Below are 19,948 nucleotides of genomic sequence, written 5' to 3' on the forward strand. Positions count from 1 at the left end.
TGTTGATATGTGAACTAATTAGATAACTCAAGTTGCACCGAATTTACAGATACAAAATAAATTACTAACAAACAATTATTACTACAAATTTTTTAGAAGAATTAATATCTTTGGCTTCGTTAATTTCCTGTGTATAAAAAAGGGCAAATATATATGTTCATAGCTTATGGTTCATTAAAACCTGTTATAATTATATTTATTTATTGAGTAATTAATTTTGTTGATTGATTTTTAATCAGTTGATTAAGTAGTTATTGACTTGCTTATAAGTGTTATATAAAATAAACTTCTTACTTGAAAAACAGCCTCTAAACAATCAATAAGAAAACGGCACTGCAGTATACACTATCAACATTCAAGTCACTGCACACGAGACGTCGAATACTGTAGAAAGTATCGGCGTATAGAATCGGTAGGCGCGACTGACTGCCGCCCTAGATTCCACAGCCACGGACCGTTGATCCAGACTAATATAATAAAAACAGCGGTCGGGAAGCCGGCACTTTACACCTACTGTACTGCACCTCTACGACTCCCCTCTTATGAATAATGACGTAATGCTCCAAAATAAACCTAATAAGGATAACGGTTCCAGCCAATTTTAGACTTCCGGAAGAACGCCCGGTGTTAAATATGCGGTTATAAGTGATTCTGCTGAACTTAGATTCTAATAAGCTTTACTTATAAGAAATAATTGCATGGAAAGGTAGAAATAACTCTAAAATATGATTGCCGATTATTGAAAGTTGGATTGGGTGTGTCATAGATAAGACGAATTTGGAGTGGTTGCCAGCCAGTTTAAGGCATTTATAGTATTGTTTTAGAAGAAACTTACTTGTAAAATCAGCAGATAATCACTGAAATTACCGAATTCACCTCACTTTATTAATTTTTATTGAAAAATCGTTCGTTCGACACGCAGCCGCGTCACTCTAAGTACTAGTGTTGCTATCCTTAAAAAATCATATGTCATGTCATTCATAAAAAAATTTAATGAAATGTCAAATCAAACAACGTCTTGATTTGACTTAATTGTTTCTCTTCAAACCATGACATTGGCAGAATCACCGAAAGTCCGGTGGAAGCCATAATATAGAAAAGAAAGAAAGAAAGACTTAATTGTATTTACTTAATATTTCAAAATTAGTAGATACTCTAAGTCTCAGGCTCGGCTGGGGGGCCGCCGACATTAATACGCTACATTTCTTCTTCAGAATTTACATGAAAAATACCAAATTAACATAGAAGTTTACAAAGGTCTGGTTCGAATCCCGGATGATGAGATGCCAATGGATGATGAGGAACAATGTTTTTGATTAACCTGAGTTTTATGTGTTTATCGTTTTAGATATTTATTACAAAATATACTGTCGTTAAGTATCTCGTAGCACAAATCTCGAACTTACTTTGAGGTTAAAAATGTTATTTTATTTCACATTTTTCTTCAGATTCTTATTTTTGCCAATTGTCGACTTTTAGAATAATACATACACACATAAGTCACTCCTTTAGGGGGAGGGGTAGGTAGAGAGTCAATTTTTAATTACACTAAAATTTACTAAATATTTGGTGGAGTATAATTAATAATGTACCTGCTGAGGAGTACAACTCACACCCTGTTTTATGTCGCAGAGATTTTGTAAAATACAAACTCACTTCGTAAACAGACATTCCATAATTTTTTTTAAGGGCAACATTAAAGTTTAGTTGTCAAAAAAATATTGTCTTGGCTGCTCGCTCGGTCCTTGTGTTTGTTGTATCAATTTGTATGTCAATTAACAATTAACCCTTGTTTAATGATGGCTTGTTGATTATTAAAAAGCTGTGCCCAGTTCTGATATTATCGATGTGCATCACGAAGTGAATGTTAAACATGGCAACGGGAGGCGAAGAGCTGTGGCGCGAGTGCGCTGCTTGGTTGACGAGATGTGGCTTGCTGCGTCCCGACCATAAGGCGAATTGGGAAACCAGTACGATCGCTGATCTGGCTTATACGTTGAGGGATGGCGTGCTGCTGTGCAATCTTCTGAACACGCTGCAGCCCGGTTGCATCGACATGAAGGACGTGAACCAGCGGCCACAGATGGCACAGGTAACTGGGGCCCCGTGCGCCACGACCTTCGTTCTAATTACCGTAAAACTATTATTTTCCATCATTATCTGTCACACGTATGTTACGCGAGATGAATTCATGGGAAGTCTTTTCTATTCTATGGCGATGTTTACAGAAGCCACAAAATATCTTAATGTTTTCCGTAATTTACATGTTAGCGTTCAGAATTACTTAGCACTGAATAATAATGTTCGTATCGAGTTGTTGTATTAGAATGAGATAAATTACATTACAATTATTCATATAAGCAGTAGTTAAGTTTTAAATTATGCATACAGCTGAATGAAGTGAGCTTCATTGATACTACAGCATTGAGAGGTTGAATGGTATCCGGTGTTATCTGCATCTTAAACCTGTGAATGAACAGGAACATTGGTTTTGTATGTGTGTCTGTGTGTTCTGATATGCTTGTGTGTATGGAATACTAATTTGCTAGATTGTAAGGAGGTGGCACTGTACCCATTTGAATCTTGACTTTATATTATTGAATCAACAATCTCTAACTGTAAAATTGATACCACAATCATGTAAATTAATAAATTTCCAGCTAGGCCTTCCATTTTTTCTTGAGACTGTTGGCTCTGTCTGCCCCGTAAGGGATCAAACATGATGTGTATGTGGGGTAAATGTTAATCAATGTTATTATAATTATTAACCAAAAACAGTTCAGAAATTAATGTGATATAGTCTAGTCTCTTTAAATGTCTGTTCCTCATAATATAAATATTTATTGCCAAATATTATGGCATATTTTTCAATCACTCAAACCTTAATGGTGAGCTGTGGAATCTTCGTTTATAAGCCCCTTTGCTCATCTATTCATCAACACTTTTCATTACTCACACCACTAAACCTTCTATGATGCCTATTATGATAGAATTTAATAATAGATTTAAAAAGAAATTGAGCAATTTGCAAATTTTGTAAACTTATTAACACTGGATAATTTGCCTGTTTGCTATATTTTCTACACTTTTTGGTAGTAAATGCCAGAAAGTGTAATGTTTACCAAAATTTAAGACAAACAAATACCTTAAATATATCTTCCAACTAGAGACCTGCCTCCGCTTTGCATGGGTAACATTATAGATATACCTTCTTCAGAATACCCTCTGTCCCACATTTCAAACAGAAATAAAATCTGTCTATAACTTTCTGAGATTAGCGCATACATACAGACAGAGAAAAAAGGAGGGCTTTATAATATGCAGTAATGATTTTGTTTATTTAGCTTAAGGAGGCTTTACATTATTAATAAATTAGCTTCACTTTTCCTATGTGAGTGGCAGATAAATACTGGTGTTGTATGGCAGCTGATGGCTGACATAGATTGCGCGACACATTTTTTTTGTTGATAAGTCTGTACCATTATTTGCTTTTTGCTTGTACAAAACTAAAATGTTTCACACATTTCAATAATCTAAATATATGTATAAAATTCTTCCATTATAAAAACAGTATACTTAAAAATAAAGTACTACTTAAAATTGGAGCAATGCATAAAGTTCATATAGAAATGTGTAGTAGTGTGACCGATTAATTTAGGTTTAAGAAGAAAAAATGGTTTGCTTGAATGAAGTTAATATTGCTGGAGCAGAATTTAGTTACCTCATGAAAAAAAAGACATATAGAGATAGATATATAATAATAAATACAAAAAATATTTATGTAAATAAAAATTTAAGAAAATAACTAAATACATACATACATATAATATTAACACAATATTTTTTTTCATGTGCAGTTTCTGTGCATGCGGAACATCAAAGTGTTCCTCAGGACGTGCCACGAGGTGTTCGAGCTCCGCGAGATAGACCTGTTCGACCCGTCCATGCTGTTCGACCTCTCCAACTTCCACCGCGTCCTCTGCACCCTGGCCAAACTGAGCCAGTGTCCGAAAGCGCTCTCTAGAAATATTAAGTAAGTAAATATCGAGTAGTGCTTAGTTGAATAATTTTTTAATTAATTAAATTTTTTATTATGAATTTTATTTATAACCCGATAGGTACGCGCCTCTTTTTTCAAGTCTGTTGGCTTTGTCTACCCCAGCAAGGGATATAGGCGTGATTACATGTATGTATTGGTATTATTATATACTTATTTAACCGATTAAATAATATATTTTTTTAATTCATGCAGATCTGTTTAATCACAAATGTATGACCTAATAAGTACGCGCCTCTTTTTTCAAGTCTGTTGGCTTATAGCAGCAAGGAATATAGACATGTAGTGATGACATGTATGTATTGTTAGGTATATACTTATTTAACCGCACAAAAATGATTCAGAAAACATCAATGACTGTTGGCTCTGTCTGGCGTAAGAAAAAGAGACGTGATATATGTATATCTTTTTGAATTTCTAGTATTTCAGCAAGGTCACGTTTTGTTATTAGATAGAACCGTCAATTTGAATGTGCTGGTGTTCATTCTCACTAAGATGTTAAAAATTACACATCATTGTAATGTATTGTAAGGCTAGCTCTAGGTTTCGGCCCTGAACCTAATTTTGAGGTGAAAAAAACTACAGAGACTTTTTCCATTAGGTTCTCTTCCCTTGCAGATTGTAAAAGTCGGTCAAGGAAAAGGCTTTAAACTTGGGTTTCCTATTTTATTTAGGCGATGGACTAGCAACTAGTCACAATTTGAACCTCAATCTAACATTAACATATACAGCTGTATGTGGCCTTTATCTCCGACACTCTTGGCTCTTTACACCTCGTAAGCTATAAAGACGTGATTATATGTATGTAATTGTAGGTTCTAGTGAATCCCCAGCCTATATAAATAAGACAGATATCTCAGCATTTGAATTCTTACACACACCAACTCTTTTCAGGCCATTTTCAGCACACAGGACACAGTCCGAAGAGGACATTTATAAAGATCTGCAATCTGTGTAAGTATATAAAATTAATTTATATTTACACTACAAACGTATTGATTACAAATTACTAAAATAAATGTTTATAATGAAAAGTGTTTACCACAACAAGTTTGTGTTTGTTTTGACAAAACATTTTGTACAAACCAAACAGGCCTTAATTATGTGAAAATTAAACAATATGGTGTGTGATTATCGTAGGATTTACAATACCGATGTTACAAAAAAAAAAAACAATATTATCATGTAGCATGGCTTGGTTTCTAAATAGAATTTATTTGCTAATTTGAAATGAGTACTACATTCTTGATGGCCAGTGCTATTTTTGAAAATTTTAATGAGAACGTAAGTGATTTTTCTCGTTTAAAATTGTCAATGAGTTTCAATAGCTATTTTCTTGATGGCCAGTACATTTAACTTGTTGTGGTAACCCGCCAATCCATTGTAGTAGTACGCGCGTATCTATGGAGGCCGACACTTACATGCGTGCGAGCCCCACGCAGGCGCCCACGGAGGTGCCCTGGGTGCAGTTCACGATCCCCAGCGCCACTTGCGAGGACAGGGTCGAGGAGATCTACGAGGACCTCTGCTATGTCAAGTTCACGTCGGCAGAGCCTGAGGTTGAATTGTTTGATGGGCGCGAAGCCAGTACTGTTCTTCACTGATTCGAAGATTGTAATGGGTTGCGTTCGGTTTTTGAATTATTAAAGTTTTTTAAATTCTATTGAAAAATAATAAAATAGACAGGCATATTGAGAAAAAAAAAGCACAAATAAAAAATAATACTTTTAATTATTTTCGTTGTCATGAAATAAAACCAAAATGATATTTTCTACAATAGCATCATGGATTTGTATGTAATATCTCAGGGACTTATGTTTGCAACGATAAAATTGTCACCATATCTAAATTCCAACGAAATTCTAGCCAAGCGTAATCTAATCTACATACTACAAGTAACTGCATACACTTGCAAGAACCACTTTCAATTGTACGCGTGTGGTTTCCCCTTAAACGTTCTCATGAGTATCGGAGATATGGATCAAAGTATTACATACTAGCTTTCCGCCCGCGGCTTCGCCCACGTGTAATTCGGTTATATATTATTTATGCATACCGATTACGCCGAGATTTATGGACCGATTTACGTGATTCTTTTTTTGTTCGGTAGAGTATACTTTCAAGTTGGTCCCGTTGTTACCTAGTCAGGATCTGATGATGGTATTCCAGGGAAATCAAGGGCAAACCTCAAATTTACAGGCAATTACGTTTTTGACAATTTCATAGATCTGTTTAAGTATTTGCGTCTGATAGTCATCATCCCATGTGAATGAGCTGATGATGGAAGGTACAACTCCTCAACGGTTAGGAGTTGAAAGAAAATTCTTACGAAGTTATACGTACATGTGAGGCTATTAGGTTGACCTGATAATAAAAAGTAAATCTCATTAACGTTAACAATTTAGGTGAAAATGGATGCGGACAAATTTCGTCTCTTCACTTGTTTCCTTTTAGCTGTTTGTATAGGTAGTGTTAACACAAAATAGGGATTTAAAGGCGTGATGTTATTAATGTTATGCATGTATGTACATAATTATGTATGTTATTATGTATGTTAAAGAGACGACTGAAAGTTATCATACAGTCTTTTTTTTTAAGGATGGGAAATCATCAAATGACTTCTCCCGCTCTGGGTGGAACGGAAGGGAGTGTCAGACTTTTACTGACTAAAACCCACCTCGTTCCTTCAGTTGCCCTTTGCGTTCCGGGGCCACGGTATCTCGTTAGAACTTTCCCGCAGCCCCGGCTCAGTTTATCCCGTATCCCCCCTTGGGGGTTGACATTTCAAAAATCCCTTCTTAGTGCTCACTTATGTTACTAAAGGAACCTCTGTTCAAAATCTCAGACTCCTATACCGAGCGGTTTCGGCTGTGCGTTAATAAATCAGTCACCCAATCGCAGCCCCTAAATCACGATTGGAGGGTAGTTTGAAAAAACTTATAATGTCAAACATATTTACTTGCCTATGTACTTGTTCATGCCAAGTTTCAAGTTTATAAACCCAAGGAATAAGATTTTTCGTAGAAACGTTTTTACCCCTTTTCCCCCCCTTGGGGGTTGAATTTCCAAAAATCCTTTCTTAGTGCTCCCCTACATATCCCAAGGAATCCACATTCCAAATTTCAGCTGTCTACGACCAGTAGTTTCGACTGTGCGTTGTCTGTCAGTCAGTCACTCAGTAACGGAAGAGTTTTATATATATAGATTATTTATTTATTTATTTCATCAAAACTTATCCTATCATTACAGTCATAAAAACCAATGCGATAGAAAAAACACCTTATACATTAAATTCTTACACAATATTAACAATTATAACATAGGTATAGGTAGAGACTTAATTATCTATCTATTATTGCCAACAAACAGTTCTCCCACAATGCTTATAATTTTTACTAAACTATGTTTCTATTTAATCTATCTACAAATAAATAAATTTAATTATCGTCCTCTGGGCATATTCGCCATTTAAAATATCCAAAATAAATATGGAACTTCTATTCGGAACTACCGTGAACCACACGGCACATGTAGACATGTCATAGAAAACTTATCGGTAGCACATCAGGCATAAATGTGCACACATAAACATTCGTTAAGGTTATTGGGAATGTATGAGATGGAAAGATAAGCGGCGCAAACGCACGATTACTGCAAATCTATGCCGAACGTAACGTAAACACGATAATGCGCATGGAAACAAATACACGACATTTTATTGGAACTCTTATTAGCTCCTCTCTGTCTTTCTCGCGCTCTCCCTTTCTCTATATCACTCACTCATTTCTTCTCTTCTTTCTTCACTTCATTCTAAGTGATAGATAGATCTTTGTAATATGCGATAGATATTTTCCCACTAAACCTTTACCCTCAGGTATTACTTCAGCTGATCATGTTTTCTGCCTTTTTCACAACTTGGTTTACAGGATTTTAAATTCACACTTCCCCGTTCCATCCGTGAGCCTTTGAATCTTGTGACTACTTATCGGCTCTGCCTACCCCGTAAAAAAAATCAAGATGTAGTAGGTATGTCTCGTGTGGAAATTTCAAAAGTCCTATCCTGCTCCCGTGAAGTCTTTCACCTGACGTAAATCACTCTTCTGCTCTTAACTCACTTCTTCCACCTGCCTTTAGTACCAGTTACATCCGCACATCTCTGGAGAGGAGAAAGAAGTCTGCTCCTCTTGATTATAATCCTGGATTAAGTCAGGTTTTTACACGAATCGACACCCGTCTGACCTCCTCAACCTTGTCAGGCGTACCTGCCCATATTTAATCATAATAATATTGTTATCTTCATGTTTTAACTTGAAGACTCTTCTCATAAGACTTCACATTTAGCATTCGGCTATCTACATACTTATATATAACAACCTAATAACCTCCACTGTAATTAAAATTCTTTAGTTATAATCGTTTCTGTCCGCGATAAGATTTTTCGTTAATTAAGCCAATTGTACTTGACACAACGGCTATTCAAAATTAATCTTACTTGTTCTCATCATTTAGCGAAGTAGTTTTTGGCAATGATAAGTTATTTCCGAGGGAAAGTCACTTATCTTCGCAACGCGAGTTTTACAATGCGGACTTCCTGTTAACATTCTCAAGATGGCTACCCCAGATATTGTTAATCAATTAACGTGTTTTATACATGGATGATTTTATTATTGTTGAGTTTAGGGTTGGTTGGTTGGTACACTTTCAGGTTAATGAAGATACGGGTCGCGTTGACAAAATCGCGAATAAATTAGCTTTATTTATGAAAAGTTTGTTGAACCTTAGTGCTAACAACAGTAAAAATTTTTCAAACATACTTAATATAATCTTTGTGAATTAATTCAACCCTTGAAATAATACGAAACGGCTAGATTTGAAAAAAAGTTTTAATTATTCATGCCTACAGAGCCTTTTGTCAATTTACTAATTAAAATAATGAAACACTTAAAAAAAAGTGTTCAAGTAAAAGAAAGAATAAAAAATATTTGGTACATACAGAAATATTGAACCTATTACAACTTTTGTACCAAAACGGCCTTCCCTCGGCATTTGTCGTGATATAGACTACAACGGTGGTCGACTGTGGGCACCATGATGAAAAAAAAATTAACTAGTTTGACAATAAAAAATATTACCGATAAAAAATTTGAGAAATTGAAACTGCTTTAATTAAATTTTATAAGAGTGAACTGAGACAACATTTGATTTGAACTCCGTCCGTTGGAAGGAGGGCGTGCTTTGGCATAATGAATGACGTTTTGTTCTTAGTATGCTTATCGGAAGACCGTTCCCTGTACAGATATACATTTAAAGATAAAAAGGCGGCGTTCCTTGTTATATTTTAAAAATTTTGCCACATCCCTTGTTTGTTGTTATACGCGGGAAGATTTTACAATTTGACTGGCGCGTGGGCGTATGCAATAAGGTTATATACCATTACGACGCGGCGCGAAATCCTTTGGTCTTTTTTCATCTTTTTATGACAGTCAAGGAGTTAAATAGAACATGACGTGGTAGATTCACTTAGAATAAAATAGATTTATTTTCAAAATTGGATACAAGGTATCACTATATAATTAAAACTACTACCGCTTCCAAAGCGCATGTGTAGAAAAAGCGGCGGAACAAACTATGCTGCAGCACTTAAATATTTAACATATATTTTTTTTATATTTATTGACTAACTAAACGCCATTACTCCTCTTTATACTAATTAAAACTTGACATATTATTGTCTTAGATACATGTTATATTAGTTATATTAATGTACTTTAAAAGTAAAGAAACAACTTGCGAATAAAGATATAATTAGTCGAATTTGAAACCTATTCCTTTAATAATGGTTGCCAAATGAATATAAATCGCGTTGTATAGTGAAGAACAGTACTGGTGAAGCTCATTTACCGGCTCTTGACACGCGGCCGGTATCAAGGCCTATACTCTTGAAGTCGCAACGTCTTTCGTACGTTCGTTAAAACTTAGCAGAGTTAATTTATAATATACCTACGTTTTACCCTGTTGTCACCGTAGACTCGAAGGTCGTGGGATTAAATATAGCAAGTAGCATTAATTTTTTTTTTACTGAAAATTTCTTTTTAATCTGATTAGAAAATGATTGTAAGTTTCGGAAGAAGACGCACTCATTTCCCTTTTCTGTCTGGCACCATCACACAAGGCTTTAAGGTGGTTTATATTAAAATGTTAGTTATACCTAGTTAGTATTAGGACCAAAATATACCTGTTTTACCTGAAATTAAAACAGTTATTATATGCGGTAACCTTATTCGAGACCTATAGAGTGAGATAGCAACACCTTCGTGCTCTTTCAACAGCCCCAAAGTGCCCCCTCCACCCACTTCCGGTCACCTATCTCGTTCTTTCGGAGTGGAGGGGGGGCCTCGCTTGCCAGTGCGCGCAGGAGCGCTGTCTCCTCACATTGCATCTCACTAAAGTATGTTAAAATAAGCCAGCAGGCAGAATTTAAACTATAGGTCTCGAATAAGGTTACCGCATATAATAACTGTTTTAATTTCAGGTAAAACAGGTATATTATATGCTAAGAACCGTTATTCGAGACCTATAGAGTGAGATGTGTTTGTTATCGCCTGGTGGCAAGCGAAAAATAATAAGCCAATGTGTGATGAAGGTCAGTATGGAATAGTCATTGAAATATGCAATGGCAATAAAAAGAAGACATCTGCTAATCAGTTTTGTTTTATTTATTCTTCTTATAGAAAATATACCTAATCAATGGTATTTGCTGCGACAAATAATGAATGAAATATATATATGTATGTATTTTTCTTTAAATGTATAGAATTCTTATAAGCAAGAATTGAAAACAAAAAATTAAATAAAAGTTAAAGTTATTTTCCAGTTAGTAATATGATAATATAAAAGTCATAAAATCAGGTTATAAAGCGTCAAAATACTTTGACAAGTTGAACCCATTCTGGGGTTCACGTATCTCTTTTGAATAATAACACGCAAAGGTATTAGGAACACGCCAGTTCCCCTTTTGCATTATCTCATCAATATTACAATTGTCCATCCAGTTTAACGAGGCTGAAGCACTGCGCGTACTCCCTGGACTAGCTTCAACTCCCGCCGAGCGAAGAATCCTCTTGACCCAGCCTCCAATCATAGTCCGAGAGGCAGCCTTAATATTTCCATTACATGAAATGAACAGTTCAGTCATTTCTTCAGTACGCCTTGCTCGAGAAATTTCTATCAGTCTTTTTACATGAAAAACAGGACAGATATTGTAATTCTCAGTTTGTTTGAGACGCCATGAAGACTGCCTGTGCACATAATTGTCAGTCTTAGAGCCGAATACTGGGTGAAACACAATAACATCAGAATGATCTTCATAATGCTGTTCATCAATATGTAACAGGGTTAAATCATGTACTCTTCGACTAGATGCTAGCAAAAGTATCAAAGCTGTGCGCTGAGATAATACAAATAATGAATTTAGATCAGGGGAGTGTTTAATTAACCATTCAATTACAATTCTGGGATCCCAGATTGCTGGTTTACTTTGCTTTTTGTCAGCATTAGCGACTGAAATAGCCTTAAGAATACGCTTCACAATAACATTTGCGCTAAGTGGTTCTTGTCTAGGAACAGACAGTGTAGAAATACAGGATTTATGAACTAAAATGGTTTTATATGACAAATTCAAGCGTATATGCAAATGTGCTAAGTATCTAGCTAGCTGGGCTCCGTTGGGTTGTAGGCTGTTAATATTATTAGCCCTACACCAAACTTCCCATTTAGACCAGACAGACTGGTACATTTTGTTTGTTGATGCTCTCAAGCTAGTGTTAAGCAATTGAATTTCGTCATGAGACCAACCTGTCAGTTGATTGCTCCACCCTTCACCAACCAAGCCTCGAGACAGATCTCGGCCTTCTTTTAGTCTTCGTAATTGCGCGATGCGTAACAAGCAAGCACGTGTGCGTTTGCGGAAGCGAATAAATCGATTTGTGGTCGACCGTAGCGGTTGAACACTTCGTGGCAAGCTTCTGGGTTGAGAGTCCATTCGCCGCGTGACTTCTTTCTGGATAGTAAGTCCGCTTCTATGTTGAATTGACCGGGAATATGATGTGGGATTATCTGTATGTTGTTCTCGTCCATTATGTTGAACAACAGTTGCGTCAATTTGAACAGGTTTGTGGATCGTAGGCCTCCTTCGTTTTTTATGTAACTGATCACGCTTTTGTTGTCCGATTGTAATAGAATCGTGGTGTTTCGGAGGTACGATAGAAACATCTTCAATGTCTGTATGACAGCTGACATTTCTTTCAGATTGCTGTGCCAACTTATCTGCCTGTTCTGCCAGACACCACTTACATTTTTCCCATCTAGCACAGCCCCCCAACCTGAGCCGGAGGCATCGGTTGTCAAAAAATGTGCAACCCTCTGGCAGTGAATAGGAGTGCCTGATTCTACTGCAGTTAACCACCATTTCAGTTCGTCTTGAACTGAAATTTCTAATGGCCACTTTGTTTGTGGCTGAATTTTCGAAAGTCGTATGCTGGCCTTCTGTATGGGGCGGCAGTGAAGACGACCTCTGGGCACGACGAACGCTGCAAAGTTTAGCATGCCTAGTACCCTCTGGGAATCTTTGAAATTCCATTGATTGGTGTCTAACAAATAAAGTATTTTGTTTTTGATTTTCGACACTTTGTCCTTGGGTAGGTACTTGGAATTCTGGCTGAGATTCCATGTTACACCTAGGTAGTTTATACATTTGGTCGGGACGAGCACAGATTTCTTGTAATTGATCGTCCATCCGAGCAGGGTCAGTAATCGAACAGCTTCTGCAGCATGCTCTATCAAAATTTCTCGGTTTTGATGGACTATCAGATAGTCGTCGAGATAGACTATGAGCCTTAAGCCTCTTTCGCGCAAGAGCTGGGCTACCCAGTTGGATACAGTCGAGAATACTTTGGGTGCTGATGACAGCCCGAAGGGGAGACTGGTCATCTGAAGGAGCTCGATGTTTCCTGAATCCGTTTCGTATAGAACTCTCAGATACCGTTGATCGGCTTCGGCGACCGCCAGGTGAAAGTATGCCTGAGATAAATCGATCTTCACGGTCCAGTCTCCTTCTTGTAAGAAGTCTGGAATCCTCTGAACGTTTATAAGGCGAAATTTGAATTGTGCTAGGTAATCGTTTAGCTTTTTCAAGTTGAAGATAGGCCGATCGCTCGAGTCTGCCTTCTTTACGAGAAACATCGGACAGACAAAACTGGGTGTATTTGGAGCTGGTACCAAAACCTTTTGTCTTTTTAAATCTGAAATCTGTTTTGTCATTGCAGCACTGTTGGGTGTCTGAAATTTTCTTAACATGTTTGGTGCCATTAATGGGGGTAGAACTAAAAAGGGGATTCGATAACTCGATATTACTTTTATGATGTAATCTGGAGCGTTGAAATAACGCCAAACATGAATAAAATCTTTCAAACGCCCACCGTAAAAGTTGTCTTGTATATAGTCATTTACGAAAATTACTGTACCGACGGTTTGAATTCTCAGTTGATTTCTTAGTGTTGGTACTGTGCTTCGAATTCGTCCCACTTTTATTCGCCTTGCTGTTTTGATATTTACCGGTCTTTGTCGATAAACCGCGATAACCAGTCGAAGTTGAGGGTACATTATCAAGATTTTTCTCCTGTCTATTGAACGATCTCTGCGATCGTTTGTTTTGAGAATAATCTGTTCTATTCCGCATAGACATTATTGGCTCTTCTGCAGAGCGTTTGTTTGACACAAAAATTTTATTAGTACCCCCAACTTTCTGCAAAAAGGAGCTTAACATATCTGGATTAAATAATTGTGAGTTTGTGGGAGGTATCTTTCTAATGTCTTCTTTTATAAAACGATCTTTAATGCTTGAAAGAACACTGTCGCGTCGCTTTTGTATGACGTCAGCACGCCTCCCACAAACTAATTGTAAAATATCTTCGGACACTTTTACATAGGCCGATTTGTCAGAAAAAAGGGAATTTATTTTATCAAATAACGTATTTGCATCTAAGTTACAACCGGGTAATGATGACCATTGTATGAGCTCTTGTAGATTATTTTTTAAGTTCTCATTTTGCTGGATAAGTGCATGAGTCATGGCGCCCAATGACCTATCTAATGACTTTAGCCAGCTAGAATTAGGATCAAAGTATCGAACCTCAGTGTTAACATCAATCTCGTAAAAACCAGGTTTTGCCAAATAATTTTTCTCGGTTTCTACGTATCGAACGCGATCCCACTCGTTTGTATTAAAGTGATGCAGTTTATTAAGAAGATTTAATCGGTTCTCTAATGCATTTTCTACGTTAGGTTCTTTGAGATTAGTGTTAACGTTAAATTCGAAAGTTTTACTTGGTCGCGGTTTGTTGACGAGGGGCTCGTCGGCAAAAAGAGAACTTTTTAAATTGTCCGTAGGATGAAATGAAATGTTAGAATCGTTAGAATCTGAATCACTGATAGACCTACGTTGTTTTTTGGCAAAAGTAGAATCGGTCTGCCTAATATAATTCAATATATCACTTACTTGAGATGTTAATATGTCTAACCTGCGATCCCCACCGCTATGTGTTCTTTTACGACCGCGTGTTCGCGCCTTATGGCGGGAACGTAGCCGGTCGGAACTAGATGAGCTTGACGAAGAACTAGTACTGCTGGAACTTGTGGACCGCTCCCGCCGATTCCGTTCGTCCTTATCTGGTGACTTATTCATCATAAAAATTCCTTCTGTAGGAAACTTTAGGGAATTGCCTTCCGCAGGCGATGCCTTTTGTAGGCAGTGTTGTAAGTCTTCCGCAGACATACACAATAACAACTTATTGATTTATTAATTTATTTTTTCGAACAGCAACGCTGTTTTATTTATGGGGTGTTGCTTCGACGAAAGTCGATGCCAATGTGAGGAAACAGCGCTCCTGCGCGCACTGGCAAGCGAGGCCCCCCCTCCACTCCGAAAGAACGAGATAGGTGACCGGAAGTGGGTGGAGGGGGCACTTTGGGGCTGTTGAAAGAGCACGAAGGTGTTGCTATCTCACTCTATAGGTCTCGAATAACGGTTCTTAGCATATAATCTGAAAATATATTAGGTTTAAAGATTTGACTCATAAAGAATTAAATTCACTTACAATGAGCCTTAATCTAATACAAATAATAGTAAACAAGTAACGCATTTTAGCAGTGTTAAATTTTGAAATAAACACAGTTGTCACAACAATAATTTTAAATTTGTTCGTAGACATGTTTTTTTAATTATTGTAGCAGGGATTCTTAAAATCTAGCCTTCAAGTTAAGTACGAAACGCGTTTGCGACTTCTAAAAAGGGCCAAGTTGGCTGTACACTGCTTCAGATATTTGGGCATGGATTATGATTCGCTTCGGCACTATTTTAGAGGACATGCTCACTTAGATTTGTTTTTTTTTTCTAGTATTTTTTTTTCAGCTGTTAAAATTATTTGTTATGAAGAGTTTGGTGTGAAACCGACATGTTTCGGTATCGGTTTTTGTCAGTTCTACAGATGTTTATGTAAAAAAAATGATAAGCCAAAGTAATTTGTTCGACTATTCCAAGAAATCACTTTTGACAGCAGGCCATTCATTGCATTTAAAATAATCACCATTGAAACCAAATAAATGCAACAACTTGATAAGTTCCTATTAATCTGTTTAAATCAGTCAAAAGAAATGTGTCCATACTGGCATTGGATATTATGATATTGTATGCAAGAAGTTATTAGAGATTTGGTTTGCAACGAATTATTGTACATTTCAGTTTTATTATTTATTTTATTGTAAATATGTTTTTTTCTTTTTTAATATAATTTTGATTTTACAATATGCGTAGCCAACCCCGGACATTGTCTGAAAACATGCAGTTTCGCTACAAAAGCTTAAACTCGTGCGCAATCCACTTGCCGTCATAGAGACAGGTCCAAAAATCGTTTCTTTTTTGTAGTAAGTGCTAATATATAGAATCACTTTACCTTGAATTTAGAGCCTGATTTATTAGTTATCGGGTGAAGAATTTTTTTATTATTTAAATTTGTTTTGCGCATCTTGACTTAATCTGTAATTCCATATTATATTCAGCTAAAGCGTGTTTTCTTTCAAAATGTTTTCGTTCGGCGTTTGCTTCGTATTGGCACGTGGTTCCCGCTTCATTACGCAGAAAACAGTTATTTAGTAGGTACCATTGAAATTCTTAGAAATCAGATTTTTCCGGATGTTTTTATATCAATTCGTCAGGCCGAATTTGATGCCGGAAATTTCCTCGTCTAGTCATTTATTTGGACGTTTCCAATATGAAATTACAAGGAAATAATATATTTTTTCAGTAAAAGTAACCGTTATACCGTATGCTATGCTCGTTCGCCGATTAAGAAGATTTGATTATAAGTAGATACGGATTTTAACGGCAATATTTACTACTTATAACTAAAATAGTATACATAGTCTGTTAATAAGACCCAACAAAATAGCAAGCCTCAGAAAGACGGCCGGCTCGATTTGTCTAAAAATATTTATTATTTACATTACACTGGAGGAGTTGTTACGGCGAAATATTTTTCTTTCGACGCAAACAAGGTTTCCTCATAAATAAACGAGTACCCAGTATATGTATTGTAAACATGACGGAGAATACAATCTCTTAATTCATTTTTCGTAGAACATTTCCATTGTGGATGTACAGTAAAAATTGTTTGTTGTCAATTTTCTTTTCTTTTTGTATATTTTATTTACTTTTGTCTACGAAGGTTTGGATTAACTTTTTTTTTTTAAATAGAATAATTGAAATTGATAATTTTGAGTTCTGGAATTTCCACGCGGCCAATTGAGCTAAAACATTTTATAATTAGAAACGTTTTTTATTGAAAGGCTATTTGAAGCGAAAACCATGTCATATTTACATTTACGAGGAAATTTTCTTGATATCGAAGAATCTAATGAACGGTGAAAATACAGTACACTCTAATGCAAAATCTTTCTTTTACTTAATTGAATGATAAATTAAAAATATGAATTCTGAAATAACATGACCTATATACTCGTAAAATCAAGAAACTTTCCCGTGAATGTGTGTGTACATATGTGACAGGGGCGGACTTAGGTCGGGCGGAGGGGGCGGGGGGATGTGTCAAACAAAACACCCACTAAAATTAGAACAAAGCCGCTTTATTCTGTTTGGGGAACCGGGACAAGCTCGTAAAACCTACCTAATGAAATTACAAGAAAAAGATTGTCGCGTCAACGGAGTTTGTCATTGTTTATGTTATGGGAATGTTTATTGATATAGACTTGGAGTTCAAAATTGTATACCCGCTTTTAGGATTGAAATAGACTTACAAATGTTAAGACAGGACAATAAAAATTTGAATTACCATTTTGTTTTTTAAATTATATTAAGATCAGAAAAGAACTAAACTGAAAAACTGAATTGAATTAAAAAATCGAAAAGACCAAACAAACACCCCCTCCCCCGTCGCCCTCCCCACCCCTCGCATGCTGACGACTGCCGCCTCGCAGCTCCGTCGCGCACGCTCCCGCCGGGGACGTCGGCGAGTACGCTAGCTACTGCGCGCGCATCCACGACGAGGAGATCTACCACGACCTGTGCGCGGTGAAGCGGCCGCCGTCCGCGCCGCTGCCACCGGTGCAGCACGCACCCGCTTACAACGCAGTATGCTTCTTATTTTGAGTTTGTTTTTTTTTTTTGCTTGCTGAGTGGGGAGCTGCCAGTGTTTTTGTTGACTTCGGCCTATGAAATAAAGGAGCAAGGTCTATTGATTTTGTACTGACTTGATCATCATGTAGAATGGATGACTGTGTCGTTTTAATAGAGTATGGCGCTTTGGTTTATCTTACATGTTTTTGTTAATTAAAAAAATAAGCAATTAATGAGCGCCTAGATTTATATTAATTTATATTAATTGGTCCAAAATATACATTAAACGGGACAAGACTTTCCTTAAAATCGAGATCTTAATTGCTAGAGTAATATCTATGAAAATCAACTTTTTATTCCATAATCAGTTCACAACACAAAAATTCTACTATTGTACCACCCAACGTGCTTACAAAATACCACACATTGAGAAACCAAAACGTTATGACAGGCCCGTACTCTCTGGTTTGTTTTCTCGGCGCGTGTAAACAGCGCGGATACGGACCAGCTGTCCGTATGTCTATATCCGGTCCGGGAATCGCGCGGAAATTGGCCAGTTCGGCCCTGGACGAGATCCGATTGTACAGGTGAACAAATATTGCCCGCATGTGAAAAAGGAAACTGGTTTGAATCTTATTTATTGAATTCAATAAAGTCGTAAGTACAGCTGATGGCTGAGTTGAACTTGAACGAAGTAAAAACTAAGTTTAAGATTAAGTCAATAAAACATTTTTTCAGTTCAAATAATACCAGATTACTAAAAGATAAATATTATAAGGAAAACATTGGTAATAAGAAACGTCTCAAATACATTTTCTTATATTGAGGAAAACCATCTCGTGACTAACATTATTGTTTGTATTTTAAGAAGAAACAATATGTATTAATGGTAAATAAATATAAAAAAAACAATACAACTCGGGAATGTAAATGATCTCTTAAAAAGTGTATCGGCTGGAAACATAGTACATACTTAGTAGAAGATTAACTCTGTAATACATATTAAGGTTGATCCTCTAATTTAAAAATATTCAAATATTCTGCACTGAATTCAGCATCTTCAGTTCGTTGTTGTTCTAATTAGTCATAGTTAGTCGTAACCTAATTTAATTAACATAGCGTAAAATGCCGTGGACATTTTGTATATTTAGCGCTTCATGTCGCGCTCAAGGACATGAAAATATCATCGAACCATTGATAATTACAATGGAATTGAAAATCTCTATTATTCCATAATTTGACCCAAACTGCTGTAAGCAATTAATGTCAGAATTAAAATTTTTACTCCGTGTTCTGTTGTATACGATCATTGCTGCTATATTACAGCTTAATGACATTTAATGCGTGTCGACTTTGAAGAGTCTTGAGTAACATCTGTTACTGGATAAAAAAACACAATTAATAAAACGAAGTTCTTATTTACATTTACTATGTGACGGGTGGCGATGCTCGTAAAGCGGAAAATACAAAAACATTCGGATGAAACAAAGCGACGCGTCGTACTCGAGTGGCCAAGTAAAAGTCCGGCTAAGCGTGCCGCAAATTGTCTGCATAATTCATACTCTGCGGCTCCCCACAGCCGTCATTACAAATAATTCGTGGCTGTATGTAGTTAGCCGGTAGTCTTTTTAGCATTTACATGTTTTTAGTAATTGTTTTGTTTTTAGAATGCATTTTGCTTTTTTTTTCAAATATTGCTCTGTTCTTTTTTTTGTAAAGGTTTTATATTTTTTTTTATTTGTGTTTTCAGCTAGCGACCTCGTCGCACAGTCTAGAGAAAAGAGATTATGTTATACGGGAGTTAGTAGACACTGAATGTAATTATGTGGACGTCTTGAGCAAAATTGTGAAACACTTTCTGAGGCCGCTCACGCCGTACTTGAAGCCGAAAGATTTACAAACAATATTTTTCGGAATCAAGGTAAGTTGCGCTTTGTTTGTTTTGAATTGAACGAAGTAGTTTTAATTGTTGCAAAATTCTGAAATGCTTTGATGAATCGCCAAGGGCAAATTTGTATACAGTGCTATGTTTAAGATATTATTGAAGAACTAGCCAGATGAGAAACTTTTGTTTAAATATGCTTTCAAATCAGTTTGATGGATATTTTATCGAAGGAATAAAAACCATCAAAAGTACATCAATACGGGAGTAAATCGATAAAATTTCTATCCATTGAGAGCCATCAAAGCCTGTGTTTCTTTCA

General features: G+C 36.4%; 2 protein-coding genes and 1 long non-coding RNA gene across 3 annotated transcripts in view; 1 reads left to right on the forward strand and 2 right to left on the reverse strand.

Moving 5' to 3' along the window:
• The window catches only part of LOC106130938 (spectrin alpha chain), a 52,956-nt gene extending 51,982 nt beyond the window's left edge, over positions 1-974 (reverse strand). The window contains exon 1 of the mRNA XM_060954585.1: positions 836-974. The gene's annotated coding sequence lies outside the window, so the exon portion shown is untranslated. The remainder of the gene's footprint in view (positions 1-835) is intronic.
• Positions 975-1,719: 745 nt separating this feature from the next.
• Positions 1,720-19,948, forward strand: part of LOC106130951 (protein vav) — a 31,762-nt gene continuing 13,533 nt past the window's right edge. The window contains exons 1-5 of the mRNA XM_060953730.1: positions 1,720-2,092; positions 3,858-4,033; positions 4,952-5,011; positions 5,445-5,616; positions 19,495-19,665. Coding sequence (XP_060809713.1) covers positions 1,865-2,092; positions 3,858-4,033; positions 4,952-5,011; positions 5,445-5,616; positions 19,495-19,665 — 807 coding nt within the window. The 5' untranslated portion in view covers positions 1,720-1,864. The remainder of the gene's footprint in view (positions 2,093-3,857; positions 4,034-4,951; positions 5,012-5,444; positions 5,617-19,494; positions 19,666-19,948) is intronic.
• Positions 3,740-5,620, reverse strand: LOC132903967 (uncharacterized). Its single transcript, XR_009657542.1, has 2 exons — positions 5,479-5,620; positions 3,740-4,020 (listed from the first exon to the last, which is right to left on the reverse strand). It is a non-coding gene; the product is annotated as an uncharacterized LOC132903967 (long non-coding RNA).

The sequence above is a fragment of the Amyelois transitella genome, chromosome 4 (assembly GCF_032362555.1).
Source record: "Amyelois transitella isolate CPQ chromosome 4, ilAmyTran1.1, whole genome shotgun sequence".
NCBI lineage: Eukaryota > Metazoa > Arthropoda > Insecta > Lepidoptera > Pyralidae > Amyelois > Amyelois transitella.